Below are 23,799 nucleotides of genomic sequence, written 5' to 3' on the forward strand. Positions count from 1 at the left end.
CAAATGGGCTCAAGGAGTGATTGTGAGGGTGGCACAGGACCAGGTAATGTTTTGATTTGTTTTACACAGAATTGCTATGACTCAAAGCAACTTGATGGCACCTAAGAACAACAACAGGGAGAGACCCAGAAATCTGTATGTTAAATATTACATGTCTTTGGGTCTTGTCGGTACACTAAGCCTACTATTAACAGTAGTCTAGCTATTCTATGATTCTAGGAAAACATATTTTAACATAATTATTAAATGCTAACTCTTGTTGTTCTTGTTTAAGTTTAAATAAAGCAGTCATTTGTTTTCTATAGGCAGAGCTTGGCATAATTAACTGGTAGTTGAAAAGCACAGATATAATCTCAGAATTTTGCACTGACTTTACCTAACACTCTTCCATTTTACAGATGAGGAAACTGAAGTCCAAAGGACTAAGGTAACTTATTATCATATTCATTATACAGTAGCTCTAATATCAGAGGTTTGTTTTTAGAATGTTTAACATTTTCTTTCTTTCATTATTTTTTAATTGTTCTTTCTTTTACAGAAATTAGTTTGTTCTGTAGTATCAGAGGCTTTTGATATGAAGAAGCTTAGTAATTATGACATCATAGTCCCCAGCATTAAACCAGCCATTGGCTTCCCACCCAATGTCCTGCGAGGTTCTTCAGAGTCCAATATGGCCTAGACTTTCACTTTCAACTCACATCTCCTTCCCATTTTGTCTGCTCTACAGTCATATGGGCTTCTATTCAGGTCTTCTCATTACAGGGATTTTGCCTTGCTGCTCTCTCTGGAATGTTCTCTTCTTGCCTCTTGCCATTTTTATCTAGATCCTATTCTTCACAGTGCTGGTCAAACATCATATCCTTGGAGAAGTCTAACTACCCCGTCCTCATGATAACTTAGTTTACTTTACTCTAAAATGTTGCAAAATCTTGTTCATTTTTTTTTTTTTAGAGGACTTACGTTAGTTTGTAGTTGTAATCTTAAGTTTTATTGTGGATATCTGATTCATGTCCATCTCTTTCACATGACTGGAAATTCTATGAGAGTCAGGGATCATGTCCATTTTTTCTTCCTATTATATTCCCAATGCTTGTCACAGTGTATATGATGGATGGATGGATAGATGGATGGATGGATGAATGGATGGAGGTATGGGTGGATGGATGAGTGGATGAAGGAAGGAGGGAAAGAAGAAAAGAAAGAGGAAGAAGGAGAAAGGGAAGAAGGAAATGTAATTTGATATTTGTGACTTCTACATAAAAAAGCATCTCCATGTAGCTTTCGTAACAAGTAGTTTTGCTTGATAACTACACTTACATTACAACAGTAAGTTACACCTAAACAGTCAAGTTCCACAAAACCTCCAATGACTTAAGAATTAACTCTGCTACATTTCAATGTGTGTGATGAGATGACTTTGATTAGAAATTCCACTAGGTTGAAAGCCAGATACCTCAGTTGTGTCCTGGTCCTGATGATTCTTCTGTGATTTTGAGCAAAATCACTTAAACTTTCTGTTTTATAGAATCATTTGTGAAAGTGAGGATGTAGCCTGGGGCTTTCTGAGTAGCTTCTGGGAATCTATGAATTTACTGATTACTATGGACCTTCTTTTAGAAATATTCAGCCTCATGAAAATTATTTATTAACAAACTTGTATATGTATGTATACCTATATATGTATATATATACATTAATCATTTCAGCTAATGATAAATATGTAATCAAGCTTCCAATATAGTTTAATTTATCCACTTCTAGTAAGATATTAAAGTATGGGGACATTTTTGCATGCCAATGCTGATCGTACATATTACCTCAAATATGACAAAAGTAACCAATTACCAAGTTTCAAATCAAGTTTTTATGTCTTATCAGTAATTAAGTCTCAGGGAATAAGTTTTTCTTTGAGAATTAGAAGAAAGGAGGTATAGTTTTGGAGGGAGGGGACTTTGACAAGTGCAGATATTTAAGAGGCAAAGGACTTTAGCTTGCAGGAAGGAGAGAGGTTGTTGAGAAGAACTTTTCTTACTTAGCAATAGTGCCCAGGGCCTTGAGAACAGATACCATGCCCCTGGAAAGCTTCCTCTGTGTTCTGCTAGCCTGGGGTGCCAGTGTCCAAGTTGGAGTGTCAGGGCTTGTCACTCTGCCTGGAATCTTTAGCCTCCTGTTGTCATGGAGTCCCCCCAGTCCTGCCCAGCCCAGCGTAGCCCAGCCCAGGCAGCCCAGTCTAGTTGTCTTCACACTGACAATCGTCTCCCTACTCCACCCAGGAGGAGGAGGAAAGAAAAAAAGAAAGACAAATACAAAAGAAAAAAGTTATACATATACATATATATATGTATATATATATACATATATATATATATGTATATATATATGCCAGTTGTAGTTAGTGAGGAGAAAAGATCTAACTCACCCTGTTGCCAGCCTTCCCTTCTTCGGTGTAGTTACCTTTGCCTTCCTTGTATTGACTTGATAAGCCTTCGTTTTACACGGAATGTATTTCTCTTGAATCTATTCCCTTTCTTCCATAGTTGTCAACCTGTTTACGTGCCCTTGAGCTTTCTAGAAGTAATGATGTCTAATACAGTATGTATGTGGTGGGAGGAGGGAGTGCCGAGTTCTATATATTAAGAAAGCTTCCTATAGTGTAACCTCTATCTAGGGTTGAGGATTGTTGCCTTAGTATGTCAAGTGTCTCCTGAATGTTTTATTATAGCTAGAATGGAGGAAAGGCTGTGAGAAGAGAAAGAAGTAAAAAGAGAGAACAGAAATGGTGGGGAGAAAAGCTAAGAAAGTTTCGTTGAGGCCCGTAGAAAGATTCAGAAATCTTTCTGCAGCAAAGAACTTCAGCTGTTTAAGTCACACAAACATAGTAGCTCTATAACCCACTCTTCTGAGCCCTGGTCCAGGGTTTCTCACCTAGTATGCTTTGAGGTAAACTAAGCCTGAATCAGATTCCAGCTCAGGCTGGGGGTGGTGTGGGAGTGAATTTACTGGAGTTTCAACCTTTGGTGCTCAGAATCAGGAAGCCAAGAGAGTTGTGGAACCTTCCATTCCATTCTTGGTAGAGGGGACGGGATGCCACAGTCTGACCACCTGAAGAACTTTGAGGCAGGGAGATCTGCTGAGCTCCAGGGTGATGAGTTTCAGTGTCTGGGCAGAGAAGGAAACAGGGACTTGGCAGCTGTGCCCCTAGTGTTTGCATGCACGTCAGGCAAGGTTTAGGACTGGAGCAGGTGGTACTGTCCCTGAGAGTTTTGGCTCACAACGGACAGCTGACTAGACTTGAATGGAGCAAACAGGCTGAGTTTCCCAGGAGAAGCTTACAGTGGACTGATGCCCTCGAAGAACATTAATAGAAAAGTGAAGCAAAGAGAAAAGCGAAATAAATGGAAAAGCCTTTAAAAAATTATCCATTAATGAGTTAGTGGAATGTTAGAGTATGTAGTAACAAACGTGCCCAAGATTTATTCTGCAGTCTGAAGGTAACCTATATAATTGATAGTTAAAGTTTGAAGGCTTTCTTCCTTAAACAGCATTTAAAATTTATACATAATAAAATCTGAAAGGTTTAGATTTAAAAGAAACAAATGTCTCCACTTTCCATTGGCCAATTGTGTCGAGATGGTTTCCCATGCAAGGTATTAGATGCCTCTTAACCCTTTTACATGATCTTCTCCTGCCCCCTTGTGGGCAAATGTGGCTTTTATGAGGCCTTTGCCTGGAGTAGATCTTCATGAACAGAAGACAGCAGGTGAGGATGAAAGCCACTGCTTCCATCTCATTAGAATCACAACCATTCTAGTGCCATGATTGTTGTTGTTAGGTGACATCAGGTAGGTTCTGACTCATCCTGACCTGATGTACGAGAGAAAGAAAAACTGCTGGATCCTGCACCACGCTCGTAATTGTTGCTATGTTTCAGCCCACTGTTGCACCCACTGGGTAAATCCATCTCATTGAGGGTCTTCCTCTTATTTGATGACCCTCTACCAAAATAATATCCTTCTGCAGGGACTGGCCACTCCTGATAACATGGCCAAAGTCTCCTCATCCTCCCTTCTAAGGAGCACTCTCATTGTACTTCTTCCAAGACAGATTTTTTTGTTCCTCTGGCAATCCATGGTGTAGTCAATTTTCTTCGCCAACACCATAATTCAAAGGCATCAATTCTCCTTTGGTCTTCCTTATTAATCGATCAGCTTTCGCATGCATATGAGGCGATTGAAAATACATTGGATTGGTTCAGGGACAACTTCTTCCTCAAAGTGACATTTTTGGTTTAAAATTCTAGGAAGAGGTCTTTTGCAGCAGGTTTGCCCAGTGCAATATTTAGTTGGATTTCTTGACTGCTGCTTCCTTGAGTGTTGACTGTGGATCCAAGTAAAATGAAAACCTTGACATTTTCAACAGTTTCTTCATTTATCATGATGTTGCTTATTGGTCCAGTTGTGAGGATTTGTGCTATCTTTTTGTTGAGGTGTAATTCATAGTGAAGGCCATGATCAAGAGACCTAAATTATTTCATTAACTTACTTTTACAGCCTCGAAAACCCTATGGAGCAGATTTATTCTGCACACATGAGGTCTCCATAAGCTGAATCAACTCGAAGGCCACTGGCAACAAGAGAACAACATGTCTGCAGAAACATAAAAGCTTTTGATTTGACTGTTAACTGTCAGGTGATCTTTGGAATCCACAAAAGGGAAACTTAAGGTGATGGTTCCCCCTGCTGGTGAGTTTTATCAACATCGCAATTTAGCTCCTGGGAACCTAAAGAAGGTGAGTATGGTTATGAAAACCCTATGGATCACAACTGTCCAATTTGCATCCGATCATGGGATGGCACAGGAAGGATCAGGATTTTGTTTGGTTGTGCATAGGGTCGACATGAGTCAACAGCAGATAACACACAACAACATGGTTAATATGAGACCTTCAAGCAAAATTGTGATTCCTCCCATCAAATTCTCTGAAGCTTCCAAAACTTCCCCTCACCCGTTCTTCAATACTTGGCCTGGTATGATATTAATCTTTAGCCTTTCACTATCTCTATTTTTCTCCTCTCGTCTAAGTACTACTAAGAGTAAAAGATGTGATGGCTTTGAATGCCTGTCTCCCACTTCATCTATTGTTCTGTTCTTCAAGGTAAGGGCAAATGTCATCATTTCTTATGCTTCATTTATAGCTTATCTACTTTTCCCAAATCCACTTTCCTGGGGACTCTCCTACTTTCAGAAAAGAATGTCCTCCACTATCATCAAGAATTGATGCCTGTGAATTGTGTTGTTGGAGAATATTGATTATATCATGGACTGCCAAAAGAAGGAACAAATTAGTCTTGCAAGATGAACAACCAGAATGCTCCTTACAAGGAAGGATGGCGAGACTATGTCTTACATACTTGGGACATATTGTCAGGAGGGATCCGTCTCTGGAGAAGGACATCATGCTTGGTAAGGCAGATGGTCAGCAAAAAAGAGGAAGACCCTCATCGAGATGGATTGATACAGTGGCTGCAACAATGGGCTCAAGCATAACAGGGATTGTTGGCATGATGCAGGACCACACAGTGTTTCATCCTGTAGTACACTGGGTCACTATAAGTTGGAACCAACTGGATGGCGCCTAACCTACCAGCAACAACCACTGTTAAAGAAATCTCTAGTCTAGATCTTAAACAACAAAGGCTGCCTTATTCAACAGAGGGAAAAAATCCAAACACAAAAACATTTTTATTCAGTTCCTGAAATGCTCCCATACCACAGTACATTTTTATAGTCCAAACTTTATGGAAAACCTCACCATTCTTTTTTTCACAGAAATGACCAGATTTGTTTTCAGGGACTCTGATCCTCTTGAGTTGCTTCTCATTTCCTTGGGAAGTGTTTTATCGTGCCCCTTGACTGCCTGAGGACCCCAAGAGTAGCATCAACTCTTTCCTGCCCTCTGACCTGCACACCCACCAGACTTAAAAGTACCCACAGAGGTCCCAGCCATGCTTCTTATATGATCTAGAAATTGCTAATATAAATAATATTCAAAAGGAACTGAACTGTTCAAAATCTCCCTTTCTTTTCAGGTAACTAGCCCTAACATAAGAAAATGACGTAAATTGTATAAATTTAAGGAAATACCAGGCTATATTTAAGCAGAGACTCTCTTACACACAAGCCAATCCACTTACATGAAATCTTTTTCAAGCTTACTGTAGTATTTTGGACGTTTCAGCATCTGTACAAGAATAGCAAAAGCCTCTTTCACTGCTTTGGGACATTCGCTATTATGAGCAGACAGAATCCTTCCAATTACTTCCTTGTACTCTAAGAATATGAAAAAGAAAAAAAGTACATTTAGTATGGTTTAATTGCAACCATTTATATGATATGATTCTTTCAAGTTTGCAGTTACCTCTGTTTTACAATATGACAAAGTTAAGAAACTGCAAAACTAAATGATTTTGCCAGAATGCCAATAAAAATTACTAGTAAACAAAGACTTATAACCACACTCTGCAAATCCTCGTGTATTCATCAACTGGAACATGGTTTTTCTTGTTAAAAGAGGAAGGGAGAGAAATGCCTCAGTGTTAGAGCCTTCATATTTATTGGACCAGATAAGATTCTATCAAGGCTACAGGAACCTGAACTGGAATGATGACTGAATATTTGTTAACCTTTGAAAAGTTCAAATATTAAAGGAAAATTTACCTCCCTTTTTGGGGGGAGGGAGGTTATTTTTGTTTTTACAAGAAAAACTTAATGAAATAAAAATTTTATACTTTAAGCATTTTAATGGGAATATGTATTCAGAGGCCCAAATTGCCAATCAGAAGTGTTTGTCTACCTGGAAAAATCCTAAGGCCATTAATTATAAATGGTTTATCATAAAGTCAGGTAATAGGAGGAAAATTGAAAGGCAACTTCAAACTAGGAAATTTTTGTCCTTCAAAAATAAGAGCTTGTCCTTCACTTCTTTGGAAATAGCTATATCATGAATCTTAAGACTGTTGATTTCTACCCTTTAAGAAGCTATCACCCATCATATGGCTGTAAATATGGGTACTAAGTACCAACTGTGGGTAACATATACATCTTTCTTGGAACCCTATCATATGGGGAAGGAGATAGACTTAGGTCTAGCTGGGTGCTGTGTTATTAAACCATGCTTGTTATGGTAATCACTGACATACTAATACTTTTCTTATTATATGTATGTATATAAATACTACATCTATACATATATATGCATATATACATATATGCATATATAGGAATATTTATACCATAAAAACCAAACCAGTTGCTGTGAAGCTGATTCCAACTCATGATGACTTCATGTGTGTCCGAGTAGAACTGTTGTCCATAGGGGTCTCAATGGCTGATTTTCGGAAGCAGAGAGCCAGATTTCTTCCAAGGTGCCTCTGGGTGAACTTGCACCTCCAGCATTTCAGGTTAATGAGGGCATTAACCTTTTGCCACACCCAGGGACTCCCATATATAGATAATACTCACCATAAAAATTAAGTTTTGCTTGAATTGGTGCACTGCTGCCCACTGCTGCAGCAAACAGGTTGGGGTGTTTTATTCTCGACCACACTGCAAGGGAACCACCATAAGAGCCACCATATGCAACCCATTTATTTTCTGTGAGTCCCAGTTTCCTTGCTATTTCAGTTCGGAAGTTGGCGATGTCAGCCAAGGCTTGCCTGCTGCTGAGGTAGCGGAGGCTGGCAGTACTCAGATCTCTATAATTAAAGGATAAATTCACGCTGTTTGTGGCAATAATTAAAGTAGAAAATATGCTGCTTAACATCAGCTTGACTATAAAGTAAAAATGTATATTTTGAAAACATGTTGAGTATTTATACCAGGTCCAACTTGAAATTTTAATTAGAATAATCTGAGTTACAGTGACACTTAAATGCAGGAGCTAGCAATAATTGTTAGAATTGTCTCGTTTTAATTATGTCATTTCCTCTTGTCACTACTGTGAAGAAGCTTGAAATGCCTGTCACCACCGATATAGTGACCTTTCTCCACACACTGAAGTGAAGCACAGCTATCACACTATTACCCTGATTCAAAGAAGAGTCATTTTTAAAAGGGCTAAAATGTCAGTGATTTAATTATTTCCAAGGCATTACAAAAACCTAGTTAATTGTACTGATGCTATTTTCCATTCTTTCTGGTTTGCTGCTACAACCAGACAGAGCCCTATTTGAATCTAAGTTTCTTATTATAAGAAAAGTAAATAAAATTTGTTTACTTTTCAGTGGTATTTCCTCCATGATAAGGTTTCCTGTAAACCTACGATGTCTTTAATCTTCATTACTAAAAAAAAAAAAGAAAAAAAAAAAAACTCCCTGCCCCTACAGGATGCTGTCAGTAGCTGATTATGAATTTAAAAGTAGACAAGGACAGATTATTCACAAAGAAAAACAGAAATGGCTGGAAAATACGTGAAACTGTTTAGCCCTTTCTATTGTAAAAGTAACACCATATGAGTATTTTTCCCTTCATATTAAACTGGTAAGATTTATTTTAGTATTCAGGGTTGGCATGGATGTGATGAGTCTGGCTCTCTCCTGTACCACCTGTGGAAGTATCGAGTGGTAGAATCATTCTGAAAACAATTTGTCCTCATATAATAAGGGCTTCAAGAGGCAAAATGTTAACCTTTGTTCAGCAATTATACTACTGAGAAGCTACAGAAGAGCCTTTCTCCCTAATATTCACTCTCCTTTTCAGCTTTAGGAAGCCCTGGTGGTGTTGCTAACCAAAAGGTCGGCAATTCAAATCCAACGGCCAATCCTTGGAAACCCCATGGAGCAGTTCTACTCTGTTCTATAGGGTCGCTATGAGTGGGAATCAACTTGACGGCAAAGGATTTGGTTTGGTTTGGTTTCAGATTTAGGTAATTAAAGCCTTGTCTGTTAGCTGGGCCCAGAATAAACACTACATGTCCCAGCCACCCTTCCAGCCAGAAGTGAAGTTGCAGATTAAGTTCAAACCAATAGCATGTAACTGGAAAAGTATAGATAAGATTTACTGAAACAGTCATAGAACTCTGCCTACTTTCTAACAGAAAATTCTAGAGTAAATTCTCATATCCTTAGATTCTCCCTCAAGTTACTCAATCAAAGACCAAATTCTATTGTAGGTTCTTTCTAATACCCTCTTTCTGAGATGCATCACAATAACTTAATTCGGATAGCAAATGATTTTCTGTAACACAAGTTATTCCATTTTTGGACAGCAATTTACTTCCTTAGAGAGCTTAATAAACAAATCTCAGACTTAAAAGTATTCATAGGCTATCATAATATCATCAACACACACACACACATCAAAGTTTCTAATAAATGTAGAAGTGATGGAGCTATTGGAGTGTCACCTTATTACCAAAAGTTAAGAGACTTGGAATTCAAAACTCAGACTTGTGGAGTCACAGCAAGAAAGAAGGAGGTGAAACTTCCAGCAATTACTAGTGTCATGATAAACGGTACCAAGAATTATGACTCATATAAAAAAAGGTATCATTTCACTGACACTAATCACATTCTCAAGGTTGTAAAAATCAATCCTTAATTTTATTTTAATGAGAATAAGATACCTTGACATTAAATTGGCTTTATCATGACCTTCAAAGGCACTTTGTAAACTTCTTTCTATTTCCTTGACTTCATATAATGAACAGTTTGTAAGCAAGTAAGCTAAAAATATATCTTTCCACTGGAGGAAAGGGCAAAAATAGTAAATGGCAAGAATAAGGTATTGAGAGAAAAAAAGATCTCATATTCCTGCTTCTTGCTCTGCCACTGCAAGCTGAAATTTAATATGACACCCAGTTAACTTTGATGAGTATTTTTAACAAAAACTTTTCCCCTGTTTCCATGGGGAGAGTAATTTTCATGGTTTAAAATTTTACTGGAGCAGAAAAAAATAATAATTATGACATTTTGTTCAAGCATTTTAAGGAAACAACAAAATTTCAACATGAAATTATACAACATGAGGAATACATTTTACCCAAAGGAAATTTCATATCAATTTTTTATCAGGAAAGTCACTTCTACCCCAAACCTCCACCTACAGTTTTTCTTTCTGATCATTTGAATTTTCAAATATTCAGCTTCCTGAAAGAAGAACATATTTAGATTTAACTGCCAAAATTAAAATGAGAGAGAAAATAGCAACAGCAATGAGAACAACCCCAAAAAGGAAACCCTTAAATTTACCCTGTTGGTTGGCTCTGTCCATAAAATCTGTGTTCCAGAAGTAAGAAGAGGGCACCCAGCCTCTTAGCATATATGTTCAAGGTAAAGTTTCTTGATGGGGAAATTCCTGTGGCAGCCCCCTCGCCACTGAGTATCAGAAATACTGGTCCTCCAGGTTTGTAGAAGGCATCATTAAGGAAATATTTCTGCGAAAGTAAAAATATTCTAGTAGGTCACTAAACTCAACTCACTAGGCCTTATGATTTGTTGGTGGTTTCTGATAACTGAGTGGCAGCATATTTTGGTTTGTTAGATTTGAGTTATGGTCCTGACGTCCCATTTAAATCAGTGACATTGGCGAAGACACCATGCCTACACACTGGACAAATTGAGTTTTTGGTTTTGGTGGTAAAATAGAAATAACTTAAAATTGGCCATTTCAATCACTTTCAAGTGTACAATCCAGTGGCATAAATCACACTCACAATGTGCAACCATCACTATTATTTGTTTACAATTCATGCTAGTATTTCAAATTCAAATTTAGAATATGAGTTTCTTGCTTGAATTTATATTTGTGGCTATTTTCTTTCACTCTGAAAATTTGGGTTCCTAACATTAACGTAATTAATTATTTGCTTTATACCAACAATATGAAGTAATACTTATACATTAGAATAACAACACCAATATTAAAAGGCGCCATGGTGGTACAATGTTTAAGTGCTCACCTGTTACCTGAAAGGTTGGTGGTGGGAACCGAGCAGTTGCACCGAGGGACCTGGCAATGTGCTCCTGTAAAGATTACTGCCTAACAAACCCAAGAGGCAGCTTTCGTCTCTCGTATGGGACCGCTGTGTATTGCAATAGACTCAATGGCACACAACAACAACAATGTTAAGACTGACAGTATAATTATTGAAAACTTTGATTTCTTTACAGTTGTGTGTATGTCCTTAGGATTTATCCCACAAGAGATATAAAGTCAAAATACTGAGCTTTCTATTCACTTGAAATAATTTTCTCTAGTGAAGCCTCAGACTTAAGAGATAATTAGATTCATTTGCTTCATTTTATTTTCAGTTTTAATTGTTTTATTGGAAACTTTTACATGGTGTCAAACCTAACCACCCCCTGCCATGCGTCAGTCAGTTTGTCCTCCTGTGGAGACTTGCATGTTGCTGTGATGTTGGAAGCTATACCACTGGTATTCAAATTACAGCAGGGTCACCCATAATGGGCAGGTTTCAGCTGAACTTCCAGATTAAGACAGACCAGGAAGAAGGACCTAGTGGTCTACTTCTGAAAAAAATTAACCAGTGAAAACTTGATGAATAGCAGCAGAACATTCTTTGATCAAATGCTGGAAGGTGAGCCTCTGAGTTTGGAAGGTACTCAAAAAATGACCGGAGAAGAGCTGCCTCCTGAAAGTAGAGTCAGTCTTAATGATATGAACGGAGTCAAGTTCTCAGGCCCTTCTTTGCTGTTGTGGCAGGACTCAAAATGAGAAGAAATAGCTGCAAATATACATTAATCATCAGAAGGTAGAATGTACAAAGTATGAATCTAGGAAAATGGGAAATCATCAAAAATGAAACAGAAGATATAAACATAGATATCCTAGGCATTAGTGAGCTGAAATGGACTGGTATTGGCCATTTTGAATAAGACAGTCAGAAGATCAACTATATCAGGAATGACAAATTGAAGAGGAATGGCATTACATTCATCATCAAAAAGAACATTGCAAGATTTATCCTGAAGTACAATGCTGTCAGTGATAAGATAATATCCATACACCTACGAGGAAGACCAGTAGATACAACTGTTATTCAAATTTCCTTAGCAATCAGTAAGGCCAAAGATGAAGAAATTGAAGACTTTTACTAACTTCTGCAGTCTTTAACTGATCAAACACGCAATGAGGATGCATTGATAATTACTGGTGATTGAAATGCAAAAGCTGGAGTCAAAGAAGAAGGATCAGTAGTTGGAAAATATGGCCTTGATGATAGAAATAATGCCTGAGATCACATGATACAATTTTGCAAGACCAAAGACTTCTTCATTACAAATACCTTTTGTCAACAATATAAACAGTGACTATACATGTGGACCTCATCGGATGGAATACACAGGAATCAAATCCACTATATCTATGGAAAGAGATGATGGAGAAGCTCAACATCATCAGTCAGAACAAAGCCATGGACTGATCGTGTAACAGAGCATAAGTTGCTGACATATAAATTTAAGTTGAAGCTGAAGAAAATTAGAACAAGTCTATATGAGAACCAAAGTACGACCTTGAGAATACCCCCACCTGAATTTAGAGACCATTTCAAAAATAAATTTGACTCTTCGAACACTAACGACTGATGACCAGACAAGTTGTGGAATGACATCAAGGACACCATGCATGAAGAAAGCAAGAGGTCATTAAAAAGACAGAAAAGAAACAAAAGACCAAAATGGATGTCAGAAGAGACTCTGAAACTTGCTCTTGACTGTAGAGTAGCTAAAGCAAATGGAAGAAATGATGAAGTAAAAGATATGAGCAGAAGATTCCAAAGGATGGCTCAGGAAGCTAAAGTAAATTACTGTAATGACGTGTGCAAAGACTTAGAGTTAGAAAACCAAAAGGGAAGAACACGCTTGGCATTTCTCAAGCTAAAACAACTGATGAAAAATTGCAAGCCTCGAGGTGCCATAGTGAAAGATTCTATGGACAAAAGCCTGAAAGATGCAGGAAACATCAAAAGAAGATGGAAGGAATAAACAGAGTCACCGTACCAAACAGAATTGGTTGACATTTAATCATTTCAGGAGGTAGCATATGATCAAGAACCAATGGTACTGAAGGAAAAAGTCCAAGCTGTACTGAAGGAATTGGAGAAAAACAAGGCTCCAGGAATTGACAGAATACCAACTGAGGTGTTTCAACAAACGGATGAAGTGCTTGAAGTACTCACTCATCTATGTCAACAAATTTGGAAGACAGCTATGTAGCCAACCAACTGGAAGAGATCCATATTTCTGCTTATTCCAAAGAAAGGTGATACAACAGAATAGAGAAATTACTGAACAAAATTATGAATATTACATGCTAGTCAAATTTTTCTTAAGATCATTCAAACCCATTTGCAGTATTACATCGACAGGGAACTGCCAGAAGTTCAAGCCGGATTCAGAAGAGAAGGTGGAAAGAAGGATATCATTGATGATGTCAGATGGATCATGGCTGAGAACAGGAAATACCAGAAAGACATTTACCTGTGTTTTATTGACTATACAAAGGCAATCAGCTGTGTGAATCATAACAAAGTACAGATGACATTTCGAAGAAAGAGAATTCCAGAACACTTAATAGTGCTCATGAGGAAACTGTGCATAGATCAAGAGGCAGTTATTTGCACAGAACAAGGGGATACTGCATGCATTAAAATCTGGAAAGATGTGTGTCAGGGTTGTATCCTTTCACCATACTTATTCAATCTGTTTGCTGAGCAAATAATCTGAGAAGCTGGACTATATGAAGTAGAATGGAGCATCAGGATTGGAGGAAGACTCATTAACAACCTGTGATATGCAGATGACACAACCTTACTTGCTGAAGGTGAAGAGGACTTGAAGCACTTACTGATGAAGACCAAAGACCACAGCCTTCAGTATGGATGACACCTCAACAAAAAGAAAACATAAATCCACACAACGGAACCAATAAGAAACATCACGATAAAGGAAGAAAAAAATGAAGTTGTCAAGGATTTCATTTTACTTGGATCCACAATCATCAACATCCATGGAAGCAGCAATCAATAAATCAAATGACGTATTGTGTTGGGAAAATCTGCTGCAAAAGACATCTTCAAAGTGCTAAAAAAGTAAAGTTGTCACTTTAACGACTAAGGTGTGCCTGACCCAAGCCATGGTGTTTTCAGTTGCCTCATATGCATGTGAAACGTGAGCAAGGAATAAGGAAGACTGAAGAAGAAATGATGTCTTTGAACTATGGTGTTGATGAAGAATATTGAATATACCATGGACTGCCAAAAGAAAGAACAAATCTGTCTTGGAAGAAATACAGCCAGAATGCTCCTCGGAGGCAAGGATGGTGAGAATTTGGCTCATATACCTTGGACATGTTATTAGGAGAAATGAGTCCCTGGAGAATGACATCATGCTTGGTAAAATAGAGGGTCACTGAAAAAGAGGAAGATCCTCAATGAGATGCACTAACACAATGGCTGCAACAATGGGCTCAAGCATAACAAAGATCATGTGGATGTAGCCGTTTCGGGCAGTGTTTCATTCTGTTGTTGTCTTAGTCATCTAGTGCTGCTCTAGCAGGAATACCATGAGTAGATGGCTTCACAAAGAGAAGTTTATTCTCTCACAGTCCAGTAGGATACAAGTCCAAATTCAGGGTGTCATCTCCAGGGGAACGCTTTCTCCGTCAGCTCTGGAGGAAGGTCCATGTCATCAGTTTTCCCTTGGTCTGGGAGCTTCTCCGTGCAGGAACGTCAGGTCCAAAGGTCGCGCTCTGCTCCCGGCACACTTTCTTGGTGGTATGAGGTTCCCATGTGTCTCTGCTAGCTTCTGTCTTTTATATCTCCAAAGAGATTGCATTAAGACACTATCTAATCTTGTCAACCTCATCAGTATAACCTTACCACAGTGATAGAATTTACAACACATAAGGAGATCACATATAATCTCATCATAGTGATAGAGTTTACAAGACATAAGGAAATCACATCAGATTACACAATCGTACAATACTGGGAATCATGACCCAGCCAAGATGACAGATATTTTTGGGGGACACAATTCAATCCATGACAGTTGTACATAGGTTCCGTATGAGTAAGAACCGCCTTGACAGCACCTAAAAACAACAAGAACAACAACAAAGCAAAACCTGCAAAACTAAGTATATTCTGAGAAAACTGAGATAATTTTTATTTCCTAAAACTTTCACCTCCCTCTTATTATATGTAAACATTTTTACTAATTTTTAAATGCACTTTTCTTTACTTTTTATATATATATATATATATATCACATTTTTCTCCTTTTTTTAGATTAAGTGCCATTTTGCTATTTTCATATACTGTCATATGTTGGAGGTCATTACATAGCAATATATAAAGATGTTTAAATATTCCTCACTCTCTTTTACAGCTACTTCACATTTTCTTGTGTGGGTATACCATAATAATTAAACTAGCATTCTATTGATGAGCATTTGATTTATTTTCCATCTGCTCCTATTCTAATGGTTCTGCTATGAACAGTTTAACCACAGTAACTTGAAAGATTACACAGGAACCTTAGGGGGCAGTGAGATTAACTTAATGGGGAAGGAATAACTCAGAAAAGGAGGGTGAGAATTATTGCACAACTGGAGGAATGGAAACAATGTTACTGAATTGTGCATGTAGAAACTGTTGAATTGGTGTATGTTTAGCTGTGTATATTCTCAGCAACAAAAAATAAATAAATTATAAAAAAAGAAACATAAGCTATAATATCACTAATAAAAGTAGAAAAGTAAGAAGAAAAGGTAGAAAGTTTTAGTGTAAAAGAGAAGAAGGGTTTCATCTTTTATAAAGTCAGAGAGAGAAGCGTTAAGAATAATAATACCACTCAAAATAGAGTTTACCGCAATATCTTGTTTTGTTGTTTTGACTTTGGAAGCATGTAAATATTTTAGGTAATTATAAGACAAAATTGAATTTTACAAAGCCTATTATTAAAAATTATAAAATAAATAGACACAAATGATATCTTATTAGTCACATAACCACACCCAGAGAAAAAATTCTGAGTGAATGTTGCAAAGCCAGTAATTTAACTGTATGTGCATCTTTAGAAGAATCAACCTCATGGGCAAATAGACTGCAAAGAAATGTTTTAATGACCTTTCAGTAATTATAATATTAATGGCTGTGTTGGTGTTATTCTGAGACTGCTGTGTAAGATTAGGTAAAGAAAATGAATGATTGTGTGATATTCTAAATCTGTTATCCTTACTGTACTTTTAAAATATGATAAAAAAAGAGAAATAGTCAAGCATTTATACTGTCTTTCCAGTACAAATTTTGTCACCATGTAATGAAATAATAGATGGAAAGGCTCTTTTACACATGTATTCCAGCTAATCAATGAAGAATGATAAAATTAGAATCTTGTCACTTTGCAAGGCCTCAAAAAATTGATAGATCTAGGCATTGGGCATCAACAGTTTCTACCATAATAATAATCATAAAAAGATATTTCAGGCATGACATATTTCTGCATGAAACAACTTGCCATTATCTATGAAGTAGTCTTCCACGCTCTCGAAAAACAAAGAAACTGAATTGGATCAACCCTCTAGTTCTAGCAACCAATTTATAGAAAATTTATGCAACTGGGAAAGCAAACAAAACAAAAAATAAATGAAAATATTCCTCCAAAACTAAAAGGTTCAGCGAAGGATGGCTTGTTAGCTCAGTGAAATGTTCTGAAACCAAAAAACCAAACCAGGGTTCATCAAATTGATTCTGACTCATGGCTACTGCATGCGTACAGAGTAGAACTATACTTCTTAGGGGTTTCAAGGCTGTGACCTTTCTGAAGCAGATTGCCAGGTTTTTCCAAGGTGCCTCTGCGTGGGTTCAAAGCACCAATCTTTCAGCTAGTAGTTGAGTGCTTAACCATTTGTGCTACCAAACCCAGGACTCCTGAATGGTGCTCAGGCCCCTCTAGAAACTACCATTAAGTTGATGAAGCAGAAGTTAAAGTTGTAAATTAATATTTGGAGAACTAGGACTCGAAGTACTTGCTGATGAAGATCAAAGACCATAGCCTTCAGTATGGATTACACCTCAACATAAAGAAAACAAAAATCCTCACAACTGGACCAATAAGCAACATCATGATAAACGGAGAAAAGATTGAAGTTGTCAAGGATTTCATTTTACTTGGATGCACAATCAACATCCAATGAAGGAGCAGTCAAGAAATCAAAAGACGCCTTGCATTGGGCAAATCAACTGCAAAAGACCTCTTCAAAGTGTGGAGAAGCAAAGATGTCACCTTGAACACTAAGGTGAGCCTGACCCAAGCCATTGCGTATTCAATCGCCTCCTATGCCAGTGAAAGTTGGATGATACATAAAAAAGACTGAAGAAGAACTGATGCCTTTGAATTGTGGTGTTGGAGAAGAATATTGAATATACCATGGACTGCCAAAAGAGCAAACAAATCTGTCTTGGAAGAACTACAATCAGAGTGCTCCTTGGGGGCAGAAATAGTGAGACTACATCTCACATACTTTGGACATGTTGTCAGGAGGGATCAACATCATGCTTGGTAAAGTAGATGGTCAGTGAAAAAGAGGAAGACCCTCAATGAGATGGATTGACACAGTGGCTGCAACAATGAGCTTAAGCATAACAATGATTGTAAGGATGGCGCAGGACCAGGCGGTGTTTCGTTCTGTTTTACACAGGGTTGCTATGAGTTGAAACTTGATGGCATCTAAGAACAAAAATAGTTTTGGAGTCAGAATACAAAATTACATAGAACTTATGTTTCAGTTGGATAAAATGTTAAACGAAAGGTAAAAATCCACGCAAACAAAAAAATTTAAAACTTGTGAGCTTTATTCATGTCTGTTAGATTTGAGTGAAATTACTTTTAACAACAAAACTAAAAACAAATATTAAAACTAATATAATGATGTACAAGAGTAAGAAACATGAATTAAAAATAAACCAAGATTATTTATTTAAACCAAGTCCAGGTTGTAGTTATGGTAAGTGATCTACCATCCCTCTTCTCAAGATGTCTATTCCACTAACACACCCTACAGCATCCAGGTCTGTGTCCCTCAGGCAGTGACTTAAACATGTCATGTCCTTTGCACAAAACCTTTCAGTTGCTCCACATTGTTTCCTGGATGAGGTCAAAATTCCTTAACAAGGAGCTGAAAGCTCTTCACTATCTGATATCCAAATAGAGCAAACATTTTAGAGATACCCTGTTTGGACAGAGTGGAAAGAGCATTGGATTAAAAGTCAAATAACCAGGATTCTAAACTCAGTCCTTTTACTTGTTTGCTGTAGACAGTCCTTGGGCAAAGCTTTTAGCCTCTTTGTAACCTCAGTTTGCTCCCAGGAATTGTAATACTTGCCCTTCCTACACTATGGAGTTGTCTTGGAAATTGTGATGGATTGAATTGTGTTCCCCAAAATATGCACACCACTGAAAAAACACCCATTACTGTTGATTCGATTCTGATTGATAGCAACCCTATAGGACAGAGTAGAACTGCCCCCCTAGGGTTTCCCAGGAGTGGCTCATGGATTCAAGCTGCAGACCTTTTGGTTAGCAGCCATAGCTCTTAACCACTGTGCCACCAGTATTCTGCTTGGGAAGAGGGATTTTCTTTAGTTATGCTAATGAGGTCATACCAAGGGAGGGTAGGCCCTACACTTAATCACTTCTAAGTTGTAAAAAGAGCAGAATAGACATAAAGACACATACAGGGAAGAAGACAACCGCAGGGAATGCCAAAGAATATCAAGGAGTGCCAAGGATTGCCAGCAGACACCAAAAACTAAGAGAGAGGCTCACAGAAGGAATCGATATGGCCGAGAACCTGATTTGGATGTTTAGCCTCCAGAACTGTGAGAAAATATATTTCTGTTCTTTAATGCCAAAAATTAATAAAATAAAACAAGAAACATATCAGAATTCACCTTTGTAGCAGCCCTCTCTGGGTTTCTGCTAGCTTACTCATCTGATAGTATTTGGGCTTTGGCCAAGTACCCCCAGCAACTGTTTCAAGGTCCACATATAAAAATAATCATTGAAGAGATGAGAATAACTATGATAAAACACTTCCAGTAGTTAACCTCAACAGGCACACACACAGCTATATCTCTATATCTATAAATACAGAAAATATTTCATAATGAAAACAAAAAATGTAAAAAAAATTCTAGAAAGTGCAAGGTGATATAAATTACCTAGCACAATGCCTAGTACAGTTTAAAAAACAAACAAACCAGAAGCCACATAGTCTATTCCGACTCATGGTTTGTCCATAAATTTCAGAGTAGAACTGTGCTCCATAGGATTTTCAAGGCTGTGACCTGTTAGAAGCACATTGTCAGGGCTTTCGTCCATGGTGTCTCTGGATGGGTTTGAACTGCATACCTTCCAGGGATTGAAAACACTCCCCATGTCTCCTCTACCTACCAAACCTCAGTGGCACCCTCCTCAGTGCCTCAAGCTCACACCATCCCACAACTGTCATTACCTGCCCTGGTCATCAGATTTTACCTGTAGCCAGAATCGCGACCTCTTTTTGCTGAAATGGTCCAGCTTTTGCTGGAACCAGTGACTCCTAAGGTGCTTTGCTGTGCTGGATGGATCACCCCGAGTCCATCTCTTGAGGAAACTCTGCGCACAGGAACAGAAGAGCAGCAGAAGAAGAGACAGCAGCAACCACCTAAGAGCTCGGGCCATGGTGTCTTGTGGGAAGCAGTTTCCACAGTTTGGGCTATTTCTACTGCAGTTGCGTTCCCCTCACCCCAGCCCCTCCTCCCTGGTGCAAGACTGAGGAACACTGGTATTTGATCTTGGCCCCTGGGGCTCCCTGATAATATCTCTACCTTAAAGTGTAGGTGCCGCCATCTACCCCACCTTCTGAGACTATGGGGACATTCTCATAGAAAAGGTCAAATGGGTGAGGGAGGAAAGATGCCTGCTAGTGGCTTCCCCCCCACCCCCACCTGCTAGGATGGGAACCCTGGGTTTATGGTCTGCGAACACCACCAAAGGAGGCAGCCCAGAGTGAAAGTGAGAGATGCTGAGAAACTCATCCTCTATTGAATAAGTACCTTGTCTTTGCTTCCTTGCCTCCTGCTGCGTCCTCTGGTAGGACTCCAAGACAGCATACATAGAATGACAGGAAAAAATGAAAGCCCAGATTCCAATCAGTGCAACAACTTTGTGCAGAAACCCAAGCATTGAACCTCCGATCTCGGTTTCACACTTCTGGTCCCTGTAATTCTCTCATTGTAGAACTGGCACTGCTATTGCTCTCTCATCCTAATCTTCCACCATCATCATCCATTTTTCAATGTCATCACCACCATAAACATATTCTGAGATGCCCAAACTCTGCTGACCTCCTAGAGAGATAAGAAGTTACCATAGCTTTCCTGTGTTGGAATTTCTTGTAGTAGAGTTAAGAATGCAACATCTGCACAGGACAGAGAGAAAGGCATAAGAGGAATAGTCTGGGAGGGCTTTAATTCAACACGTGGTTATGTCAGTATGAAACTGGAAGGTTTTAAATGGTGCAAGGGTTCCCATGGAGGTGGAGAGTGGGAGTGATGTCTTGAGCGCTCAGTGGCATTTTTTCATGCCAGCACTACTGGTTTGGATGCCAGACTGCCTGGGTTTGAAGCTCCAACTCATGGTGACCTTAAGTATAACACAACAAAACAATCCCGGGTCTAGCGCCATTGTCACAACTTTGTACGTTTGATTTCATTTATGCAAGCACTAGTCAGTCCAACTCATGAAGGATTTTCCTCGTTTTCACTGACCCTCTACTTTACCAAACATGATGTCCTTTTCTAGCCATTGATCGCTCCTAATGACATGTCCAGAGTGAGCCTGACAAAGTCTCATCATTCTCCATCACTTCTAAAGAGCATTGTAGTTATGCCTTATATTTTATGTGTTAGCTATTTTTTTAATTATATGCAAGAGCAGTGTTTATACTAGAAGTTTTAGACCTGCTCTGAATCTAGCTCTCCTAAAATATTTAACTAGTGATCAAGCCCCTCTGCAGAAAAATATTTAATTTAAGAGCAGAAATACATACTTTGTCCTTAAGGAAACCTGACTCTTTTATTTAAATTTTATCATGCAGCAGTTAAATGCTCTGCTTCCTCTTGGTTCCATTTCCATCCAGCCTCAGAGACTCACAGAGGGTGGAAAGAAGCATTTGCGAATCGATCACAGGAAAGTTTCTTGTCCCAGTTTTTTAATTCTTTCCACTTAGAACTTCAAGGTTATGTATGTGTTTTGAGATTGACCTCAAACTAAAAATTATGACTTTTTCAATCGTTTCATCAGGAAATTCTCCTTCCAGAAATGTAATAATTGTTTTTTGAATAATAATAATAATATAAAATAAATAATGATATTAGGATCCTCAGTTATTTACCACGGAGACTATCTGAAGGAGGCCTTTTTGATATTTTAACTGTTAGCAATAGAATGTCCCACTATCCTCCCCTTACTGCTTTCATGCTTTGCAAAGACTATTTCTTGTCCAATAATAGAAAATACTATTTAATATTAAGGATGCTATAAGAGAAATTTTAGGGGTAAGGTAAATATTCTAGAATGTGGTAATGTTGGTAGTTATATAACTAGCCATTTATCAATCTCATTGAATTATAGATGTAACATTGGTAAATTTTATTGTGTCTAACTAATTGCAAATTAAAGTTGATTTTTTTAAGAATTCATGGAACAAAAGACTTTAAATGTGGGCATTTGATTGAGTATTAATTATAATTCAATGAAGTTAATAAAAAATTAATAAATCACCACCTACCAAAAAGGGCTGGGAGCATTAAAAGAAGGGAGTAAAAAGGTCAGCCTGGGGAAAAGAAAAAGAGGAGGAATAAATATTATAGGCCAACATCCTGTTACACAGAAATAGTGACCACCACGTAGGAATGGTCTCCAAGAGCAGGTGCTGCTTCACAATACATGGGTAACGTCAACAACAGATGAGAAGAATTTAATGCATGAATGATATATAATGTTTCTGTTGTGTGACAATTCTCTGGTCCTAGTACTTTCCTCAATATATAAAAGATTTATATTACTTTTGGAGTTAATGTGACGTTATTCCTGTTGGCAGTATGTTTGTTTCACTTTCAGTTGTGGGAATCATTGTCTTTAGGTGAGCACTGCAAATTAGTAAACCTTTCACACAAAAGGACCGCTATTTCCAGTACTTGTGTTCCTAAATCAAGAGAAAGAAGCAGGATACAAGTAGAATTCTGATGACACACCACAGGAAAGATTGGCTTGTAAATCAAATTTATGAGGGGATTTATTATAACAGCTCCGGGGTTTGACTATTTGCCCCAAAGATATCAGATTAGAGTTGGCCTATCAGAGAGGTGGACATGTGTACCATAAATTCCTTCCTTTCACTACAACATCTGGTCTACACTCAAGATTTGTTGTTTATTCTTTTTCCCTTTTAAGGACAAGAAAATCCTTGAGTTCTAAATTAAAATGCTTGTGAATTGTTGTAGCAAAATGAAGACAGAAAAGAAGCAAATGTGAGAAGACTATGTCATTTTTGGCAGATACTACACAATAACTTTTCTCTACTTTCTCTGTTCACAATGGTGTGGCTCTTCACAAATTCAAAGGGAATTTGCAAAGGTTAAATACTACAAAATTGAATGAAGAGTGCTTATTATAATGGACCACCACCTGTCTGTCAGTTTGTCATACTATGGAGGCTTGCATGCGGCTATGATGCTGGGAGCTATCCCTTGGGTATTTCAACGACCAGTAGGGTCACCCATTGTGGGCAGGTTTCAGTAGAGTTTCCAGACTATCAGAGACTAGGAAGAAAGGATTGGTAATCAACTCCAAAAACTAACCAAAGAAAACCTTATGGATCACATCAGAAAATTGTCCAATATGTACTGCCAGATGAGTCCCCTGGGATGGAAGGCACTATACAACGGCCACAATAATGGACTCTATCATGCCAATGATCATGAAGATGGCTCAGGACTGGGCAATGTTTCATTCCGTTATACATAAGATTGCCATGAGTGAAAGCCAAGTCAACAGCAACTAACAAGAACAACATTCTAACAGGAATAGAATATCATGAATATATGACATCTTTTTCTCATTGGTATTTATATTTTTAAAGATAATCAAACTGAGGGAATGAATATTGGTTGGCAGTCTAAGAGAGGCCCTGTGATATTTGGTTTGATGTAGTCTTTCCAAATTTTCCCACAACCTGACTAACACAGGACCTTGGCTTCTATAATAAGGTCAAATCTGCAGAAAGCACCTGGGGTGTTTTCTGGCTAAAGTGGTAGGAGCACCATAATAGGCATAATCTGCTACTTTTCTGATGAATTCATTCTAAAATGATCATTATTTTCCCCTGAGAAGCTACCTATATTGCTAACCACATCATGGCAAGGAAAGGTGTGCAGTGACGTTCTTCAGGGAGAATTCTGGCCCCACACCTCAGCCAACTGGTTAAACCCAGCCTCTAATTCCCAAGAAGGAAGATGTCCAGTATGGCAGCCTTTATATGTATGTGGCTCTTGAACATTTTTTTTAATTTTTTTTTTATTGTACTTCCGGTGAAGGCTTACAGAACAAATAGTTTCTCATGAAACAGTAGTACCCATATTGTTTTATGACATTGGTTAACAACCCCACAACATGTCAACCCTCTAACTTCTCAACCTTTTTTTTTGTTGTTGTTGAAAATATACATAGT

The 23,799-nt window shown here is 38.1% G+C and overlaps 1 protein-coding gene and 1 pseudogene across 1 annotated transcript in view; one reads left to right on the forward strand and one right to left on the reverse strand.

Moving 5' to 3' along the window:
• Positions 1–19,463, reverse strand: part of LOC101346308 (thymus-specific serine protease-like) — a 42,905-nt gene extending 23,442 nt beyond the window's left edge. The window contains exons 1-4 of the mRNA XM_023731204.1: positions 19,437–19,463; positions 9,623–9,741; positions 7,522–7,886; positions 6,195–6,330 (exon numbers count right to left, since the gene is read on the reverse strand). Coding sequence (XP_023586972.1) covers positions 6,195–6,330; positions 7,522–7,886; positions 9,623–9,741; positions 19,437–19,463 — 647 coding nt within the window. The remainder of the gene's footprint in view (positions 1–6,194; positions 6,331–7,521; positions 7,887–9,622; positions 9,742–19,436) is intronic.
• Positions 19,464–19,595: 132 nt separating this feature from the next.
• The window catches only part of LOC101346573 (MKI67 FHA domain-interacting nucleolar phosphoprotein pseudogene), a 53,034-nt pseudogene continuing 48,830 nt past the window's right edge, over positions 19,596–23,799 (forward strand).

Source organism: Trichechus manatus, unplaced genomic scaffold, assembly GCF_000243295.1.
Source record: "Trichechus manatus latirostris isolate Lorelei unplaced genomic scaffold, TriManLat1.0 scaffold00041, whole genome shotgun sequence".
Classification (NCBI taxonomy): Eukaryota; Metazoa; Chordata; class Mammalia; order Sirenia; family Trichechidae; genus Trichechus; species Trichechus manatus.